Source organism: Pleurodeles waltl, chromosome 4_1, assembly GCF_031143425.1.
Source record: "Pleurodeles waltl isolate 20211129_DDA chromosome 4_1, aPleWal1.hap1.20221129, whole genome shotgun sequence".
Classification (NCBI taxonomy): Eukaryota; Metazoa; Chordata; class Amphibia; order Caudata; family Salamandridae; genus Pleurodeles; species Pleurodeles waltl.
Window position 1 is genome coordinate 187,704,935 of NC_090442.1, and position 22,761 is coordinate 187,727,695.

The following is a 22,761-nucleotide window of genomic DNA, read 5'->3' on the forward strand; positions in this document are numbered from 1 at the left end:
ACGATGACATGGCTGAGTTGAGTTCAAGTTAGTTTAATGATTTGAAAGGTTCACATTGACAAGGGTTGTGATTATTCTTTGAAGTAGGTAGTTGCTCACTCCAACTAATAAATAGTGCATTTTCCTACATCTGTGAAAAGATCAACACAAACCAAAACATCACTTGTTATCAGTCACATACCCTACATACACCTAGAACCCTTGACAGGTAGTTAAACCAAAGCACAAGTTCAGAATATGCAAAATTTTCAGGGAGAAAAATTAACTAAAAGCAAGCAAAAACAACCAAAACTGACATACAAAATATGCATTTCACAGCTAGCGCAGGCATATAACATGGATTTACCAGTAGTACAATGCCTTTTGGTAGGCCTTTTGGTTTTAATATTGTTGTACCAACTGCACATACTGAGAGGGATTGAAAAAGAAAGTGATATGGTCAAAGTGTCAATTGACAGAAAAAAAGAGTGAGTGTGAATGGGGAAGATGGAGAGGGGAAAGAGTGGACAGGGAGTAGATCAGAGACAAAGGAAAGCAAGCAAATGGTTATAAAAGAGGGTGAAAAAGAGGAGAAATAGAGAAGGAGAGAGGGAATTAAGATGAGCTTGAGAGACAGATGGAGCTGCCACAGTATAATAAAACTATACCATGGAGTCAACAAAACGGTGAGCACTGCAAGTGGACTTAGTTAACTTGTCTCACAAATAAGCTAATATGTTAGGACCTGGTTTTCATAGGAAAAGCATTTTTTGTTTTGCCCAAAAGTCAGAAAACTAGTATGCAAGTCACTTCAGCTGCTGTGTGGAAGGTTTTGGGGTGATTCGTCAAGTAAGGGCTGAGAAACAAGGGGGTCCCAAAACGCATTTCCCTCATGCAATTTCCTATGGGGATTTTTTTAAAAACATTTTATTTATATTTTACTAAAAACATACAGCTATATAATGCGGCATCAAATGGATAGGCATACAGGTGGGCATTGATGGTACATATAAACAAGATAAACAACAATTCAATAAATTCAAGCCCAAGTCCTCCTCCCCAGAGAATCCCTCAGCAATTGGGTTAGCGGCAGAGTAATGTACCCTCTGTCTTATTGTGAGGGCTTGCCTATGTCTCAGTGTTTACACCCCCACAACCTCCACTGTAACTACTCCCGAGTCTTCATCCTCGCTATCCATAGAAGACATGACTGAGTCGGGATCAGCAAAGACAGCACATATTTCTTTTGAGTCAGCTAAATCCTCATAAGCATTGTCATCATCTCGATTTAGTTTCATGTGTAATTCTACTGCTACGGACCACTCCAAAACATCCACCCTCCAACGCCTTTAGTCTGGGCCTCTGTGACCCATCCATGTTATGGCAACCCTACGCCTATCTAACACCAAGGAGAGGTGCAAAACCGTATACCTCATTTTCCTACCCTTTGGGCATGGGATGTTGTCAAGGAGGCAGGTCTGGCGCATCTGTACGAAGGTCAAGCCCACCGCTCTCTGTATCTCAGTAGTCACTTGCGTCCAGTAATCCTGTACCTTCCCACATTGCCAAGCCAGATGGAGGAAATCCGCCGCCCCTCTGCCACACCTGGGACAAGCATCGGAACGAGAAGAAATCCAATGTAACCCTCTTGGTGTGAAATATGTCTTGTGGAGGAAATTGTAATTTGAAGCGGGCATCGCAAGAGACAGTATGAGTAAGAGCATTAATTGGGGCCGAATCAACTTACGGGAACTCCAGGTTCCAAGCTACTCGAGCTTGAAGCGGCGGATCTACAATATTGGTGCGCATGGCTTTGTATAATAAGGAAACCAAGTGGTTGCCTGTGCCGCAGCTTAGGAGGACCCCCAGCATGTGCATTGATTTAAGTGCAGCTGGAAAGGTTGGCCATGTCTCCCGTGTCATACCTGCTAAACCTGTGTATTGCAGGAATTGACCTGGACAAAGGGAAAAGACGTCCGGAGCTTCCCTAAATGCGAGGAATCGTTCATTTGGGTATAAGTCGCCCAACTGATCGCAGCCCCCCCCCCCCTTGCACAATTACTGAAAGGACATATTGTTCATCATGTGGCTGTGGTGTCAGAATTCACACTATGAGTTCACAGTGGAATAGAGCGCACCTACGGGTAGTGCGCATAAACATGTGCCAAATAATTGCAGTTTGCTGAACTATGTATGGGGCCTTCTGTGACACATTCTCAACCCCATCAGGAGCTCAAGCAGTTGTCCGGCATCCACTGCCCCAGCAAGAAGGCGTTTTTTCCCCAGATAAGAGCTGGATCCAGCCAACGTGCAGCATGCTGGATATGAGCTGCAAAATAATACAGGTCTAATCTCTGGACTTCTAACCCTCTTTGTATTGTCTCGTTAGGGTTGACAAGGCGACTTTAGATCTTCTACCCCCCCACAGCAGTGAGACAAGAATAGAGTCTAGTTGCCGAAAAAGTCTATGTGGGATAATGGTTAGAGAGCTCTGCAACATGTACAAGCACCTGGGGAGCAGGACCATCTTGGTGATTGCCAAGCGGCTCATGAGAGAAAGCAGCAACATGTTCCAGAATATGACTGGCTTTTTTAGGCCCTCTATTACTCACCCCGGGTTAAGAGCAATTTGCGCAAGTGTGCGACTCTGACCCCCAAATAGCAAAAGTTAGATGTCTCCCAACAGAGTCCCACAGTAAGTAGGTGGTCAAGGGGGATTGAGGTTAGCCCCGCAAGCAGGAACACCAGTGACTTAGCTTTATACAATCGCAGTCCAGAAATGGTGGCAAACTCTTCCAGAAGGTGCAACAGAGCTGGAATGGCTTCCTTAGGGGAAGACAAATAAAACAGGGCATTGTCTGCATTTAATGAGACAGCATGACGGGTAGCCCCCACCTGTATCCCCCAGGGCTGCAACTCTTGCTGTGCCCAGAGCACCAAGGGTTCTATTGCTAGTGCAAATAGAAGTAGAGATAGAGGGCATCCCTGGAGTGTACCCGACCCAGTGACCATGATTCGGAAAGGTGTCTCCCCACCTGGACCTGGGTGCACGGGTCAGTATATAGCAGGCGCACCAACCCGCAAAACAGTGGGCCAAATCCCATACCACACAGAACCTCCAGTAGGTAACCCCAGTCCAAGGTTGAAAGTTTTTCCCAAGTCGATAGCCACCAGAGTCATCTCATTCTGCTGGTACCAAGCCTTGTGAAATACATGAGCCAGTCTACGCAGGTTCATGCTTGTACTACGTACTGGGATAGACCCACACTGCTCTTCATGTACCAGAGAGGGCATATGTGGTGCGAGGCGAATGGCAAGGGCCTTACAAAGGATTTTAGTGTTGGTATTGATCATGGTAAGGTGCGTATAGGCAGACGGATCGGTTTAGGAAGCATGCATATGTCCCTCTCCCTCATAAACTGAGACAACCTGCCCAATTTGTGAGCTTTTAGAAGGACTTCCAATAGCCGCTGCACCAATGTCTCAGAGAAGGCTTGGTAGTATTTAGGTGGAAAACCGTCCTCACCCCAGGCTTTTGAGTGCAGGAGGGCCCGCAGGGCAGCTCGAAGCTCCTCCAGGGTCAGTGTGGCATCTAAATTCCCGGCAACCATCAGGTCTAGTCTCTGAAGTCCTACAGCAGCCAGGAAAAGGCCAAATCCATGCACAGTAACTCTGGGGTCTGCTGTATACACTCCATGTAGATGTTGCTGAAAGGTGTGGACTATACTTGCCCTGGATGTGATCCTATCTCCATCTAGGCTGATCAGATAATTAATGGGCGGTAGAGTTTGCTCTTTACTCAGTATCCAAGCTAACAGTCTGCCTGACTGGTCCCCTTCTCTACGAAGTTTTTGACAATAATGTTGCAAAGTGTACTGTCTAATCGATCGCACAGTTCACTCAATCTTCTATGGCTCTGGACCTCCCGCCCCTGCGTATCCGGAGTGGCCGGGAAAATGCTCGGTATTACAGCAAGTTCTATCTCTTCTTTCTGTATGCCAGTTTGCAGTTGTTGCACATCGCATGTGAGGCCCACAAATGCACCCACATAACCGCTTTTAATGCCTCCCACTCCATCGACGTAGTAGAGACAGATGCCCAGATAGCGTGCATATACTCAACAAGGGCTTTCTCCAGGGCCCCACGACCCAATGCATCCTCAAGAATGTCAGCCGCAACCACCATGACCTCCCAAGTTGGGAGATGTCCCCCCCAATCCAATTTAAAAACTATAGGGGAGTGGTCAGACACGTAACAGGCTAAATGAGTAACTTCATGGTCTGCCAATCGAGATGGCCCCCCCACCAGTATTCTGTCCCATCAGCTGCATGCATTACAAGTGGGAGAATGACAGGTGCAGATCCGCCATGTGTGGTGAGACATTCTTCACACATCCCTTAATCCTAAATTGTGCATCACCTCGGAGAGCATAGTACGTTTCATCCCGGCCCTTGGTGGTGACCGATCAAGGGAGGCGTCTAGTACACAATTCAAATCTCCCAGCCAGAACAGGGGATAATCTAAGGAGGTAGAAATGAGGTCCTGCTTAGCATAGAAAAAGACCAGTTCATCAGTATTGGGAGGGTACAAATTCATAAGAGAAACCGCCCTGCCATGGAGTGTGCTCTGTAGGAGGACATACCATCATTTATGTAAGCCTCCATATAGGTGAGGGAAAATAGGACCCCGGGTGCCACTCAAACCAGAGTTCCATGGGCATATGTTGAGCAGGAGGAGTGATATATGTGTCCCCTCCATTTCCTGGCCCAGCATCATCCAGGTGCGTTTCTTGAAGACAAGCAATGTCTATATTATGCCTTTAAAGTAATGATAAGACTATCTTTCTTCACGTATGTGCCTAACCCCCAAACATTCCAGGTAATTATCCGGTAGTCACTACGCATCATCTATGTGTTACTTACTAGTCTCACCACCCTCCCACCTGATCCTCCCTGTGTCTGCACTCAGCTATAAAAACAAAAATAATGTAAGCAAAACATAACTATACATTTGCAAACAAGACATCCCCCCACCCGCGGGAAAACAAAGAGCAACTGCTGGTCTACTGATGTCCAACCCATATATGTGCCAGGACAAGCACAATTACCCTCCCGGTCCAACTGGGACCAACAAATTCCAACTGAGTTCTTGCCAGGCAGGAAGATAATTGCACTGTCAGTATATGGGAAAGTTATGTATTTTTCCCATGGCTTGTGATTATAACACACTGCCAGATATCAATGGTGCCTCATATGAGCCTTCAATCCCTGCCCGGCCCAGGCGGGCACAAGCCAGGCTCCCCATGCCAGGGCCGTGCAATTTCAGACATTGGCTGCATGTCTGCAGCACCCCCGTGGAAATCCTTCCACGCGTTCAAACAGTGAAGCAAAAGTTAAGAGAGTACTAGTCTGCCTCCCCATTACATTCTGCCAAAGTATCTGGTACCATATGTGCTGGGGTGCTTGATGGCATCAGGGGCAGGTCCTCCACGGACCCCTGTGAAGGAGGGGCCACCTCTTCAGGCAATCAGGTCTCCGCAGCTAGATGCATGGTGCCATCCTCTCTAATGTGCACTCTGTGCGACCCTAAAGGTGTAAAATTCGAATTATCTTTACCTGATCAGCGGACCCCCTCCCATGATGTGTGCCCCATGCCTTCTTCTCGGGTCCAGCAGACACCCAAGTAGTCTATACATCTCTAAGCTCCAGCCATTCCCAGACTTCTTCAGGCTTGTAAAAAAAAAAATTAGCTTCATCATTAAAGATTACTTTTAGTTGGAGTGCCCTCAGATTTTGCTTGACAGTGCGAAAAGACTTCCGTCGTTCCTGAACTTGTTTCGTGTAATCAGGATAAATGGCTATCTTACAGTTCTCATTTTGAGGGATTTCTTGTTCACGTGCCGCCCGTAGAAGGCAATCTCGATAATTCAGAATATTTGCTATGATAGACCTAGGAGGAGCTTCCGGCTAGGGAGGGGGCACCAGAGGGAAAGGATCTGACAGGTCCGAGGTGCCGTGGGCCCACACTCGCCTCCACTAGGCCTCGTAGGCCCCTGTCGCATCAGCCCGGAGCGGGGATTGGAGCGGCTCAGGGGAAGCGGGCGAGCCGCATTGATCGTGGCACGGTGGACATCCCCAGCTCAGGGCCCCATAGGTGAGTAGAAAACGTAATAGACAAGCGCAGGCACAGGTTATCTGGGGCCAGGATGCGGTGGACTCCTTTCCGCATCTCTCAGGCCCCACGGGCTCCATCCGCAGCAGTCTCAGGCGCGCAACATCGCGGCCCCACCCTTGGCCAGGAACGTCCGGACATGGGTGGGATTGGAGCCAGAAAGTTCTCCTATCCTAGCGGTGTTCATCAGGCCTCAGAGACCACTCTTGCCGCCCTTGTTATTAATGGCGTTGCGCAGCAGCCTGTGCGCGTCAGGGCAGAGGTGGGGTGAAATACAGTGGAGGTGCAGCAGGATCAGTCAGGATTACAAAGGATTGAGTGGATTTGCTCCTTGGCTGGCCGGGAGCTCACATCCTGTCGGCAATGTTGTCAGCCCAAGCCTTCCCATAGGGATTTTAGATACAAGCTAAACCGCTGAATGGAATTACACCAAATTTAGCGGAAAGCTAGATCTTGGTCCAGAAAGCACACTTTTTGTGATTTGATGAAAATCCGTTTTGGAGTTAATAAAGAAAAAAAGAAATATAGACATCTAGAAACGTGCATCCTTTGCGAATCCACTCAGAGGATCCATAGTTCTCGGGGAAAAGTAAGGCCCTGATTGGCTGGCCGCAACCTAAGAAGAAAGTTACGGCCTCCATTTTATTTCTCACATTGGGCTGGTGGGGTGGGGTTGGGGGGAACAATAATAAAATTGGCATAAGGGGTCAGAATACAGGTATACGGTCCCCACAAGTTAGATGGAGGTGTCTGTGGCACCCTCAATGCTCAATGAAAAAAAAAAAAAAAAAATGCACCATTTTTTTTTGGCTGATCCGCGTTTCCACTGCAGCGATCAGCGCGACCCCCAGTGTAAATCTGCAATGGATCCGCTGATCCAAAACCCAGTGGAAAAATAAATGCACTCATACACCAAAATCCCATTCACGGAGTGGGCTTGGGTGCACAGGGGGGGAAGAGGGGTGGTAAGGGTTGGGGGCCTTGGTAGCAGGCCCAGCGGCCAACCTCTGCTGAGCACAGCCTTCCTCGTGGCGGTGGCTGCATTAATGTACAGTAATATATATATATATTACTTTAGGTTAAAAAATTAAAAAAACATACAAATTCACTGAAAAAACAAAAAACAAAGATTACGTGGATGTTATAGTTATGTTCACGTTTTGCACATACAAAACCATAAAAATCCAGCAGTTATAGTTATGCTTTTAGTTATAATTATACAAGTAAGAAACTATAACTTGTGCTGTTAAGTAACTTTAGGCCACAAGCTTTAGAGCCTGATTACGACCTTGTCGGAAGGGATTGCTCCATCACAAACGTGACAGATATCCCGTTCACCGTATTACAAGTTCCATAGGATATAATGGAACTTGTAATACGGCGGGCGTGATATCTGTCATGTTTATGATGGAGTAATCCCCTCTGCCAAGGTCGTAATCAGGACCATAGTTTATTAACATAAGTATAACTATAACTGCTGAATTTCTATGGTTTTGTAACCGTGAAACGTGAACTTAACTGTAACACCACTCCAGTGTACTCTCCTCTGCTGTATATAACTCCACTCAACTCTACATTTTAGGCACTGAACTCTGTACCCATACAGTCTATTACACAACACTCTACTGTAGTTTCCAACACTGTACGGCACAGCACTCCACTCTACTGTATGAGATGAAACTCCAATTTATAGCAGTTTCCTGGACTGTACGCTACGCCACATCAATGTATGCCACCCCAATCAACGCTAATCCACTATTCTATACTTCACTTTTCAATACTCCACTGTACAGTAGTCCACTGTACACTATTCCACTGTATGCTACTCCACTTACGGTAAGCCATTCAACACCATTCCAATCTACGCTGCTCCATTGTATGACACTGTCCTCCACTCTATATAACTCCACTCTATAAAAGTTTTTCACACTTCATGGCACTCTTACATTCTACTCCACTCTATCCCTGTACACATCACTGTCCAACTCTATACTCCACCCTATGCCCATACACTCCAATGTACAAAACTCTACACTAAACTCTATTTCACCACACAACATTTTTTATATGACACAGCACTCCACTTACAAGACCGCATTCCACTTTACAACAGTTTACTACCTACGGTACACCAGTACACTCAACTCTATGCCACTTTACTCAACGACACACAAACACACTATATTGTAATTTATGTTACACCACTACACTCAACTCTACTCCCCTGTATGACTTTAGCTAGCTCTACGCTATTATACAACAATCCACCCTATGCAGCTCCACAGTTTCACACACTACAATACTTTATGCGACTCCACTCTACAACTCTACTACACTGTATGCTACTCTCTTGCACTTTAGTCCGATCTATACCCCTTCTCTCTATTGTACAAGACTGTTACTGCCTCCAACATACAACATTCTGCTCCACAATACTCTAGTCCACTATACAACCGTGTACGCAACTTTTTGTATGTCACTGCACCCCACTCGGACACAGTACTCCACTGTAGGCCACTCCACTCTACGCCACTCAATGCCATTGTACTCTAGAACGATGTATGCCAATCCACTGTACCACCTTCTACAGCACTCTACTGTACATTACTTCACTTTACAAATGTCAACTAGACTGCATGCCACTCTAGTCTACATCACTTGCCAATAACGTACAACACCCCACTACACTCTACTGTACAACATGGTACTCCAATTTCTGACACTTGACTCAACTATATGCTATGCCACTCCACTCTACTGCACTGCACTTCACAGCAGTATAGTCTACAACACTCCACTCCATAACACTTTACTGCACTCTACACTACCCCACTCCATTGTACTCAGCTCTACTCAACTTTATCCCACTGTATTATACTCCACTCTACATTGCTTCAATGTCCAACACTACTCCACTGTATGCAACTCCACAACACTGTACTAAACTCTATGTCACTCTATGACACTTTACTCCACTCTATGCCCATCCACTATACACTCAACTTCTCTCTACAATACGCCACTCTATGACACTCTCCTGCATTGTACGACATTCCACTTGACGATACTGTTCTGACACTCCACGCACCCTACTCCTCTGTAAAACAGTCTACTCCATGACTGACAGTATATGACACCCACCTCTACACTTCTACACCCCATTCCAATGTGCAACTCACTACTCCAGTCTATGATACTTGCCTCCAACTATGTGAGACCCCAGCCACTCCACTATATACCACTTTACTGCACAGTAAAATACACTATTACTCTACACTGCTCGATTCCAATGTACAATATTCTAGTCTATGACAAAATACTTTACAACTTTCCCCCTCTGTACTGTATGACACTGCACACACTAACTGGCCACTTGTGACACTGGACTCTACCCTTTGAAACACATTTTTATTAAAAATTGAAAAACAAAATACACTGAAATTCAATGAAAAAAAAACACAAGCTTAGTTATAAACACTTATTTTCCCTTACACACCAAGTTTAAGCTACACAAACCTTCACAATTCTGAGGTAATAGTTGTAACTTTTATTTATAATTTATTCACCATCTTCAAAATATTATAAGTCTCAGACCTAGTTACACACTCTTTTCAGCTCGCTAACCAGACAACACTAAGTATAACTCGCCACTCTACCACGCACTGTGTTGTGACAAATAACGTCATTTGAGAAGTTATGTGTTGTTATGAATGCTATGATTTCACATGCCATTAATGATGTAGCATGCAAGGATATAAACAGTGAATGGAAAAGGAAAGAGTTATACTTAATGTAGTGTGGAGAGTAAGGTGCAGAACTGTGTTCGGACGTGTGCGTCTTACAGTATATTCAGGAAAAGGATTTATTTTTGTAATTGAGTGCAATATTATATATCTTTTCATCTTCTTACCTTTCCTCACATTGTCCACTGTATCTGAAGTGCTGGTTTGCTGGAAAGCTAGAACAGGAAAGGGATACAACAGGAAATTGTAAAAATACGAAGCGTAATATTTTTTTTATAGAGAAGACAACGGTAAACCCAAGTTTAACATGCATTCCAAATGCCAATAGTTCTGGTTTATAAATGAAAGCGCCTTTTGTGTAATTGATGAAGGGTTTTGGCACTCAATAAATCATTATGCAGGCATTCAGTCACTCATCTTTGCACTCATGCATCTCTACATCCATCCACTATCTCATTTTTGCATTCACCCTCTGACACAACTGGAATGAAACATACACAAACACAACAGCATACCCAGGATAAATCAAAATAATATAAGTAGAAAAAAATTGCTGCTGTCTAAACACAGTGGGTCTAAGCTTGAAATAGCAAAACTAAACATAGCATCGGGTGTCTGTCTTGCAAGAAGTTTGTAGACAGTCTATCACTGTTTCAACCCATTCGGTACCTGGGACGAGCTGGTTATGTCCTCCCCCCGTGCGCCTACCACCCCACTGGGCAGGGATGGAAAGGGAATCGCCTCTCCTTCCACCCCAAACCTCAACACCCCCCTCCCAGGGGCATCTGATAACATTAGCGCTCAATTACACTCTAACCTCATCAGAGGTCACCTCCTTCACGCTGGAAGCATGGCTGATTAGTTTCTCCTCGGTACGGTGACAGGGGAGGTCAGTGAGGCATGGAAAGGAAAGGAAAGGCTCTTCCTTTCCAGGTCTCTCTGAGCATTCCACATAGCGATCATGCTGCAGGAATGGCCACAAGACACCAGGGAGTTTTCTTTTTTTTTTTTGTTATTGACATGAGGGGAGCAACCCCTTAGGCAAGGGTCGCTACCCAGGGGGCAAAAATATTTTTGGGGCAGAAACCTCCAGACAGCACCAGTGATCATTTTTTGTTTTTTAAACAGGAGGGGAGTGACCGCTTAGGCAAGGGCTGCTCTCCTGGGGGGCAAATTTATTTTAGGCCATTTCTGTGCACCATGGGGGCCGATCAGCCTATTTTTATTAGGCCAACCTGCCCCCAATGGGGCCGAAAACCACCAGACACCAGGGATTTGTTTTGGTGCCAATTTCACATAAGGGGAGCGATGCCTTAGGCAAGGGTCGCTCCCCTGGGGGCAATTTTATTTTAGGCCATTTCTGCCCCCCCCCCCCCCCCCCCCCCCCCCCCGGGGGCAGAAACCACTAGACACCAGGGTTTTTAATTTATTTATTTTTTACAGATGGGGAGTGACCCCTTAGGCAAGGTTCGCTACCCTGGGGGGCAATTCTATTTCAGGCCATTTCTGCCCTTAGGTAATTGCCCCTTGGGGGCAGATCAGCCTGCTTCTATTAGGCCCATCTGCCCCCAAGGAGGGCAGAAACCACTCAGGCACTGGAGGGGGGGGGGGAGGTGAGTGGGGAGAGAGAGAGAGAGAGAGAGAGAGAGAGAGAGAGAGAGAGAGAGAGAGAGAGAGAGTGTGTGTGTGTTTTGTTTTAGGGAGGGCAGATCGGCGTATTTTTGTAAGGCCCATCTGCTCTCAAGGGGGGCAGAAAGCCCACTAGACACCAGAGAAGATTTTTTTTTTTAAACTAGAATAAATGGGGACAAAGTTGTTCTACCCACTGGTGGGCAGATGGGGCAATTACCCCCGACCCACGCCCAGGGGAGGCAGAAAGCCTACTAGATGCCAGGGAATTAAAAAAAAAAAAAACACTAGTGGGGTGGCGGATACCAACCAGTATGGGTATGGTTATACCCCACCCTAACTGAAGGAGGGGTAACAGTCTTTCAGCTCTCCCCCCTGCACACTAAAAGATCTTACCCCAACGGCAAGCAAGAGGATATTTGATTATTTTGGGTTCTGATTTTACATTTGGGCCATGAGAGCTTGGCTAACTGTCAAAATCGTCCCACTTGGAATGGTGAGGGTGCCACTTTTTTGACCTTGGGACGCTGCCATCTAGAAAAATCTACAAGACACAACTGAAAACTAAACATCTGGGTGAGTCCAGGGTGGTGTGCTTCACATGCACCCTGCACCATTTTCTTACCCACAATCCCCTGCAAAACCTCCAACTTTGCTTGAAATCACATATTTTCCCCACATTTTTGTGATGGAACCTTCCGGAATCTGCAGGAATCCACCAAATTCCTACCACCCAGCATTGCTGCATCTATACCAATAAAAGGTCTGCCCCACTTGTCAGTCTAAAAATGTTTTTTTTCACACTGTCCTTTTGGACCCGCTTTGGTTCCCCCTCAATTTCAACATGTTTTTGGCTCTTCCAGGTAACAGGCATGTGGCCCACCTACACAAGTGTAGCTAAATTTGAGGTTTGCTGAGGTTTCTGGGTAAGAAAACACTGGGTGATCCACGCATGTCACACCTCCCTGGACTCCCTCAGGTGTCTAGTTTTCATAAATGTCTGGGTTTGGTAGGTTTCCCTAGGCGGCTGCTGAGCCTAGGACCAAAAACGCAGATGCCCCCCCACCTCCTCCCCTGCAAAAACAGGTAGTTTTGTAATTGATCATTTTGACGTGTCCACATTGTGTTTGGGGGCATTTCCTGTCTTGGGCATTAGGCCTACCCATGCAAATGAGGTACCATTTTTATCAGGAGATGTGGGGGAAGGCTGGGTAGAAGGAAGTTTGTGACTCCCTTCAGATTCCAGAACTTTGCAGCACCGAAATGTGAGGAAAAAGTGTTTTTTCAAACTAAATTTTGAGGTTTGCAAAGGATTCTGGGTAACAGAACCTGATGAGAGTGCCACAACTTAACCCATCCTGGGTTCCCCTAGGTGTCTAGTTTTCACAAATGCACAGGTTTTTTAGGTTTTCCTAGGTGCTGGCTGAGCTAGAGACTAAAATAAACCGCTAGGCACTTTCTAAAAAACACGTACATTTTCAATGTAAAAATATGATGTGTCCATGTTGCGGTTAGGGGGGTTTTCTGTCGAAGGCACTAGGCCTAGCAACACAAGTGAGGTACTAATTTTGTCAGGAGGCTTGGGGGGAATGATGGATGGAAGGAAATTTTTGGCCCCTGTCGGATTCCAGAACTTTCTATCACTGAGATGTGAGGGAAAAGTGTTTTTGTTTGCCAAATTTTGAGGTATGCAAAGGATTCTGGGTAACAGAACCTGGTGAGAGCTCCACGAGTCACACCATCCTGGATTCCCCTAGGTGTCTAGTTTTCAAATATTCACAGGTTTGGTAGGTTTCCGTAGGTGCTGGGTGAGCTAGAAGCCAAAATCCACAACAAGACTTTCCAAAAATCTGATTTAAATGTAAAAATGTGATATGTCTATGTTGCATTTCTTGTCGCGGGCACTAGGTCTACCCACACAAGTGAGGTACCATTTTTATCGGGAGACTTGGGAAAACACAGAATAGAAGAACAAGTGTTATTGCCCCTTGCCTTTCTCTATATTTTTTCCTTACAAATGTAGGACAGTTTCTAAAAAAAGAAGTCTATTTGAGACATGCCCTGTAATTTACATGCTAGTATGGAGACCCCCAAATTCAGAGATGTGCAAATAACCACTGCTTCTCAACACCTTATCTTGTGCCCATTTTGGAAATACAAAGGTTTCCTTGATACCTATTTTTCACTCTTAACATTTCAGCAAATTAATTGCTGTATACTTGGTATAGAATGAAAACCTATTGCAAGGTGCAGCTCATTCACTGGTTCTGGATACATAGGGTTGTTGATGAACCTACAAGCCCTATATATCAAAGCAACCAGAAGAGTCGAGCAAACGTAGCGGTATATTGCTTTTAAAAATCCGCCATAGCTGGAAAGAGTTATAGAAGAAAACGTGGACAGAAATGGCTCTTTTTTTCACCTCAATTTCAATATTTCTTTTTTATTTTAGCTGTAACTTTCTGAAGGAAACCTTGAAGGATCTACAGAAATAGCCCTTTGCTGAATTCAGAATTTTGTCTACTTTTCAGAAATGTTTAGCACTGGTTTCACACCCATTTCTGTCACTAACAGGAAGGAGGCTGAAAGCACAAAAAATAGTAAAAATGGGGTATGCCAAAATTGTGTTGTAAAATGTGGTTTTCTGATTCAAGTCTGCCTGTTCCTGAAAGCTGGGAAGATGGTGATTTTAGAACTGCAGACCCTTTGTTGATACCATTTTCAGGGGGAAAACCACATGCTTTCTTCTGCAGCACTTTTTTGCACATTTTGTTTTTTAAAAAACAACATTTTAGCTATATTTTGGCTAATTTCTTGGTCTCCTCCAGGGGAACCCACAAACTCTGGGTACCTCTAGAATCTCTAGGATGTCAGAAAAAAGGACGCAAATTTGTCGTTGGTAGCTTATGTGGACAAAACGTTATGAGGGCCTAAGCGTGAACTACCCCAAATAGCCAAAAGAAAAGGCTCTGCACATGAGGGGAAAAGGCCAAAGGCCTGGCAGCGAAGGGGTTACATTTCAAGCATGGCCACCACATTTAGGACCAATATTTTGGCCATCTTGGAATGGTAAACCAATGATATACTACGGACAACAGCATGGAACAATTGTTTTAGAAGAACTAGCCATGTGTGTTACTGCGCACCACAGGTGAAATGAAGCGACCCATAAGCACTGACTGAAGAGCTGTAGTATTTTCTTTGGAAAAAGGAGGAGAAGCAAAGAAAACAAAGGGGAAAATATAAGGAGAAAACCCAAAACTAAAGCACTGGCTAACCATTCCTGACACAGAAGCTCAAGTGGATGTACACATGGGGAGAGGGGGTAAGAGAGTCAATGACTGATGTGGACTGAACAATTACCCCATGAAGTTCGTTGTCATGGATGGAAGAGTGTAAACTACATTCAGTAGAAAAGCAGTAGAAAAGAGCTCACCCAAACACTATCTATATGGATATATATTTATTTAAACATATGAATGTAAGTATTATTTAAGTATTATTGAATGACATTGGATTACAAAATCCAGGCAGACAGCTAAGAAGAGATTATAGCAAGAATTACAGTGAAAATCCTCTCTATCTCTGAGGTTTGTCAGAGGGAGTAATAAACACTAAATTAATTCCCTACAAAAAATACATATCTATAGGCTTCAATAAAGAGAAAGAGCAACACACCCTTAAATACCTATTGATTTTAACATATGCATTTAACAATTTATATATCTGGCCTAATGTGTTTATGATAACTTTTCATACTAAGCAGAACAGGCCAGTAGCTGCTATCCAGGGGCGTGGAATTCCAATAACCTGACCCCCAGGACATACTGTTTGGTGTCAAAGACAACACGTTTTCATGTTTATTTTGCCCTTGGGTCAAGTAGGCCCAACCCCCTACAGCACAAACCCTTTGGCTGCCAGTTTACAGGGAAGGGAACTGTCTGCAATTGTGGTGATACTTGTGCCTATATTTTAAAGCGTTTACAAGTTATCTTTCCCTCCAAAACACTTTGTACCCGATCCTCGAAAAAACTTCTCCTTCTGCCCTTGTCAGTAGTACATTTTCAACCTTTCTCAGTATGGAAAAAGATGAGAAGAGCTTATAAAAATCCTTAAAACATGCAAGTTAGTAGGTTTGCACAGACTCAAAGGCATTCCAGCCCTGCAGCTACTGCTTATTTCAACCCCAGTAGGTACATCTGCAGAAAGGTGGCAAAATTTATCTTGGACCTCTCTGCTGCCTTTGATACGGTTGACCATGACACCCTAATTCAAAGACTCCACGAAGCCGGCATGCAAGGGATTGCTCTCGACTGGATTACTTCCTATCTTCAAAAAAGATCTAATATCATCCTCTCCCCCCCTTCTCGTCTGAACCCTACCTCACAAAAGCAGGGGTCCCCCAAGGATCAATCATCTCACCTTTGCTTTTCAACATCTACAGGATATCCTTACCAGAACTGTTCAATGATTTCCATCTCACAGGCTACAACTATGCAGATGACACACAAATACTACTTAAATTAGAATGCCCCAAAAACATTGAAAACTCACAAATATTCAGTTGCCTCAGAGCCGTTGATCAGTGGATGACCTGGAGCCATCTCAAACTAAATACCTCCAAAACAGAAATACTCATATGTGGTGACTGGAAAAGCTATGACCCTCTGTGCATCTGGCCTGACGATCTCGGACTACCTCCTCAATTATCCAAGGAAGTTAAAAACCTTGGAATCACCATGGATTCCAAGTTAACTATGAATACCCAAGTGGACAAATTAGCACGAACAAGCTTCATCACCTTGAAGACTTTACAACGCATCTTCCCCCACCTCGGATTTCCACACAAGGTGCAAGCTACTATCTCATTTGTACTATCCAAACTGGATTATGCCAATGGCCTCTACCATGGATCAGCTCTATCTATTATGAAAAAAACTACAACATATCCAGAATTCCGCAGCCAGGCTACTATTACATGTAAAGCAGCAAGCCCACATCTCCCCTGCCTTGAGAGCACTACACTGGTTACCCGTTGCCAGAAGATGCACTTTCAAGCTGCTTTGTATCACCCACAAAGCTATACATGGAACAGGACCACTTTTTATCAGAAACAAAATAACCAAATACATAAAACAAAGAAACCTCCGCTCAAGATTGGCACCCTGCCTTAGAACACCACCATACAAGAAAAAGGCTATAGGTGGTACATCCTTCTCCGTTCAAGCAGACAAACTATGGAAATCATTACCCCCAACTATAAGAGCCACAGATAACTTTTTTGTCTTCAGAGAACTACTCAAGAGTTGGCTCTTTCCTTCATAACCACCATATTCAAACAACTATGGACGGCATATGCCTATGTTGATAAATTGTTTTTCTGATTATGTGTATATTTCTAGTTATGTACAGTTCTTTAGAAAATATGTATTGCTACTATGTCATAACAATAAAATACACACACACTCTTTAAACCTGTCTAAGTATATTTACCCATGGTTCTAATTATGTATTGTATGTGCATATGTGTGTGTATTCATGTGTGTTTGTATGTGTATGTGTATGTGTATATATATATATATATATATATATATATATATATATTTATGTATGTGTATATGTTGTTTCTGTGCTTGGCATGTTCGCGGGTCATTGCATGGCTCTTGGGGGTGTTGTTATACTAGATATCTATGAATTTCTGCTCTCATCTTATCACACTTATCTACCCATCATCATGTCATGTCTCTATCAAACTATCCTCCATTCCCACTCTGACCCATCCCAAATCCTTTCTACTACTTTCATCTCCTAAATAACTCTGCCTAAGCTCTTCCCTCCGCTTCCACATGTAACTCACCAAACCTCACTCTAGTACCATGACCTCCCACACAACCCTACTAAATTCTCCCTCATTTATCTCACCCTGCTACTATGCTCTCCCTAACCCTTCCACAGACTCTTCCCTCCTCCATCCCCCTTTACTCATCCCAAGCCTTTGGGTTAAGTAAATTAAGGATATACTCCCATTTAACACTTCTGGATTTCTTTCCCCCTTCACCCCTCCATTACTCCAATCAATCTAACTAACAAACTCTCATATCCGCGGCTCAAATTAACTCATAATAATACTAAAACTGTACTCATATTTCCCGATACTAATCCATCATTAATTCTTGTTGGGTTCCAGAGTAGCGTGCTACTCACCGAAAAGGGCTTCAACGCCTCGTCAGGGGTAGTAAGCGCTATATAAATACTATTACAATACGATACAATACAAAATAAGGAAATTGCTATAGCAGGGCTTGAAATTGCTAGTATTCAAGCCCTACTAAAGTATTAGCCCAGGCATAATTCAAGAGGCTACTATCAAAGCTTTTGTATAATGGGATGGCTGTCATAATTTGTCGCCACGTTACATGGCACCAAAGGGACAAGTAGATTTTTTTTACGGGACAAGTAGATTTAAGAAGCAACCTGTCCCATGGACAAATAGATATTTTATTCACACCTCTGTGCTATTACTGGCTTATTACCATAACCAACTGAGGTCCCCTGTATAGGGCATAAACTTCCCCACAAGGCAAACATTAAGCATACAGTCATAAAATTACACAGTGTACAAAATTACAGCTGGCAAATTAAAATGCTATTTCAACTAATAAGGCCTAGCAAGGCTTCTAACAGTACAAGTCCTCTGTAACCATGATTTATCAGCAGGGGTAACCACCACCCAAACCCTTACCTATTATGGTAATCTGTGAGATACCATGTACAGAGCAATAACAATCTATGCCTGATGACTTTAACATATGCTTTTCAAAATCAATAAGTCAGGCCTAATGCCATTATTATAAATTTTCAACAGGAACATGCAGGCCTATAACCATTGTTATTATTCACAAACTTGGCTAACCCAGTCCACATTTTGTGTCCAATATGCTCAAACAGTCACCTTGCCCTTCAGGATCAGGTTAACCTCAACCCTAGTGATAGATTATGTGAGCATAATCATAGAACAATTCAGTAGTCCATAGTGCATCACAGATATCAAATCCTCTGAACCACAAAAGGAATGCATATCCTTTTCAAAAGTATATCCATTATCTTAAGCTGTCAGCCATAGTGTAGCCCCAAAATCCTAGGATCCCACACTGCAATCCCTCTCAGGACCTCACACACCAGTGTGTTTAGGAATTAAACTTGATGCCTAATACTACACTGAAGATTTTTATACTGGCTTGTGACTTGAGAAAGTCATGGCGGTTATGCTGGACAAAACACGTTCTGGCTGTGGATTCATGAAGTTGGAAATAACGAAGTTTCTGTAAAATTAAGAGCAGATTTTTTTTTTTAATTGTCTGAACAGGAACTGAATCAAGGATTTGATATCTGTGACAGACTACTGAGTCGTTCTCGGACTGTGCTTGCATAATCTATAACCTTTGCCATCATAATCAACTCAGGCCTGCCGTGTTGGTTGATAAACTTTCCCACAAAGCAACCACCAGGGATGCAGTAATAAAATTACAAATATGAGCAAAAAATAGTTGTCAAAACAATATACAATCCCTACTAATAGAGGCTAATACATATTACAATAGTGCAAATGTCCTATACCCATGGTTTGTTGAGGTTGGTCACCCACACCAAAACCCTTGCCTGCTACAGTAATCTATGAGATTCTAGGTTATTAAATACCTGCCTACAGGCTTTAGTAGTGTAGAAACAACCCACCCTTAAACGCCTATTGCTTTTCACAAAAAAAAAGTAAGGCCTACTTGCTTAGCCATAACTTTAAACGACTTTTCATTATAAACAGATCACATCTAAGGAACCTAATATAATGGTTCCAGGTGAACCTTTATCGTTGGCTGGTACCATACCCAACACTGAGAATAAGCTTTCCACAAGGAAACCATCCAGCATATAGTCCCGAGTACAGCCATAAAAGTACAAATGCACATAGTTGGTAAAGCAAAATACTATTGCTTACAAAAGGGCTTAACAAAGATGATTGTAGTTCATTGCTTCTTTCCTCACAGTTTGTTTGGGTGAATACCAATACCAAAGCACTTTCCTACTGTAGTAATCTGTGAAATTCCATGTAACAAAATACCTGTCTAGTGGCTTTAGCACAGTATAGTGACAATCCATCCTTAGAAGTGCAAAAAAGACCCTTTAAGGCACACTTTTCACAATAAGTAGTTGAGGTCTACTGGCTCTGGCATAAGGTTTCATAATTAACAGATCAAACCTATGAAATCTAGCATGACTTTTCACACAGAACTAATAACGTCCTTGCCCTATTCTACTGGCTTTACACTTTACCCAACAACGGTCAATTCAAGTGCCCATAAACAGGCAAACATTATGCATACAGTTAGAAAATTAGAAATATATAGAACAATACAGCTTAGAAAACAATGTGCAACCCCTCTCGCAGGGCCTAGCATCACAAACCACAGTGTAAACGCCCAGGTTTTGTCAGAGTGAGTGGCCAACGCCAAAACACTTGCCTACTACGGTAATCTACAAGATTACAAGTAACAAAATACCTGTATATAGCCTGTAGCACAATGTGATAACAACCAATTGTTAAAGACTTACTGGCTTTAACATATGCTTTTCACAATTAATAAGCTAGATCAGTCAACTTTGTCTTAATGTTTCATAATACACCAGACCTATCAGACCAATGGCATCTGATATAATGTTTCAAGCGCTCCACTCAAGTTTATAGCTTGTTACCATTGTAACCACTTACTGCCTTTAACATATGATGTTCACAATTAATAAGTTAGAGGAATCCCCTTTGTCATAATGTTTCATACTAAGCAGACCAGACCCACAGCATTGAACATGATGTTTCAAATACTTCAATCAGGCTTACTGCTTGTTACCATTGTAACCAACTCAGTCCTACAGTTCTGAGAGTACGTTTTTACAAAAAGCAACAACCAGACACACATTCATAAAATTAGAATGGTACACGCAAAATACTATTACTCCTAAACCAGCCTAATAAGGATTCTCCTCAGCAAACTGTCTGTATCCATTGTTTGTCACACTGGGTGACAAACACCAAACCTACTGCCTACTATGTTAATCTGTGAGATTCCACTTAACAAAATACTTATCTATAGGCTTTAACACAGAGTAACAATAATCCACACTCAAACAAATGCCTATCAATTTTAACATATGCTTTCAAAATAAATACATTACGCCTAGTGTATTTATCTTAACATTTAATAATCAACAGACCAGGTCTATAGCCATGGTCACTTGCTTGCCACCATAACCAACTCAGTTCTGCTCTATCACGTATAAACTTTGCCAGAAGCCAAAAAGTGCAATATATGCAGTCTTTTTAGAGGAAGCCGATAAATGGCACAATCAAATCCGGAGCCCCTCTCTTAGCAGTACTCATAAAGCTCTTTTTGTTGAACACATAAGGTAAAGCGACAGTTGCACTTTCAAATAAGACCTAAAAATGTGTTAATTAGTGTAGCCATGGGTTCTCAAACACAAAACGGCACTCCGAAGTCTAAATTTAATGACTGCCCTCCTCCTGTCTGTGCTGCGGGCAGAGGAAAACAGATATTGCAAATTATGTAAGTTACCTAAGGCATTTCAATTGCATTACAAAGCCATTTGTGTGCCCCTACACGTTTACGCTCTGGCATGAAGCTGCTGGCCTAGGCAGTTAGATACATTAACCAACTGATCACACTTGTGTGGCGGGCAAGCACTTTTTCTAAAACCATACAACCTCTGCCCAATCCTGGCTACCACCATGTGGGCAGAGACCAAGCCCCCAATCCCTTGGTAGTGCATCTTAAAACCCTTTTTTAATAAACAAATTTCATTATTTTCAGATTGAAATGCATAAAAACACACAGTAAACAACTACACATGTCTGTAAGGCAGGTGCAACATCAGATAAGAGACATCTGGATTATACATCTAGCCCATGATGTTCCCACCACTTGCCCCAGATCTTGTGATGTTTCTGTGGGAATCCTCGTGCCTCATAAATATGTGGTTCCTGACAAGCACCCCAGTCCACACCCTTCCTCCACTTCTCCAGTAATGGGGGCAGGGAGCAAGACTTTCAGTGACATGTAATGGCTCATTTGGCCACTTCCCCAAAGGACCGCTCCATCCTCCATCCGCAACCTCCTCTAGGAGCCCCAGTAGTGCAGCCCTGGGGTTAAGGGCACTTTGACGCTCCAGGACCAGAAAGAGTTCCCCCTCAATCCCTGCTGAGAACTGGGTCAGAGCCAGACAGGCCCAGGCCATGTGAAAGAAATCAGCATGAGGTAGGGAGCATTGTGCATAGCAAGCCTGGGGGGCTTGCCTGCTTGAAATAGTTGCTGCGAAGGTCAGGTATACAAGATGTCAAAAAACTGAGCTAGATTCTGCGTAGGTGAGCGGAGATGGCTAGCTCTTGAGGGTCCAGGCCGGTATAACTCCAGTTGTCCTCAACAGGGTCTCCCATCCACATCTCCCACCTCTTTCACAGATCAGTAATTTGGTCTAGAGCGTTAATAATGAGGGAATGGTATTTTAGGGAGATAGTGCCTTTACCCAGTTTCCCCATCAAGACCTTAGCTTTAAGAGGGTTAAATTCACGGTTGTGTATGCCCATAGAGAGGTGCTCTGACAAGGCATGTCACAGCTACAGGTAATGAAGTGGGATCACTGTTTTGTCTTTCTACGTAAAGCCAGGAAGGCCCACCGTATGATTCAACCACATACCATGCCACAGCTGGGTCATTCCGGTTAGTTTACAATCCCATTTAAGAAAGTAGAGTGCCACTTTCTAGCAAAGTAGAGTCATTTGGGTGCTGTAAGGGAGAGACTGGGGGAATGGGCTTCCACAAAGCAGGCCTGTGATACCGTTGAGGCCTTGAATTGTAATTCTCTCTGAAAGGCAGGTTCCTCCCATTCCCAGTTAAATCAATCATTGATGATCACGATCTGGGCAGCTAGGTAGTAACCATAGAGATCCGGCATCTCCATCTCCCTGTTGTAGGTAGTGTCTGGTATTAACAAAGGGCACCCAGTGACTGCCTCCTGCTCACATAGGTGTTGATCTTGCACGTCTGCGAACAGAACCCATTGCCGGGAAATCAGATGTGGAAAATTAGCGAGGACATACAGAAAACGCGGGAGCCATTTTGAACAATGCTACTCGCCCCAGGGAATTCAAGGGTAGCCTACACAACCGCTGCAG

At 43.7% G+C, this 22,761-nt stretch overlaps 1 protein-coding gene across 1 annotated transcript in view; it reads right to left on the reverse strand.

Moving 5' to 3' along the window:
- The window catches only part of LOC138287543 (uncharacterized), a 124,381-nt gene that overhangs the window by 11,048 nt on the left and 90,572 nt on the right, over positions 1–22,761 (reverse strand). The window contains exon 4 of the mRNA XM_069228032.1: positions 10,061–10,108. Within this exon, the coding sequence (XP_069084133.1) occupies positions 10,061–10,108 (48 nt within the window). The remainder of the gene's footprint in view (positions 1–10,060; positions 10,109–22,761) is intronic.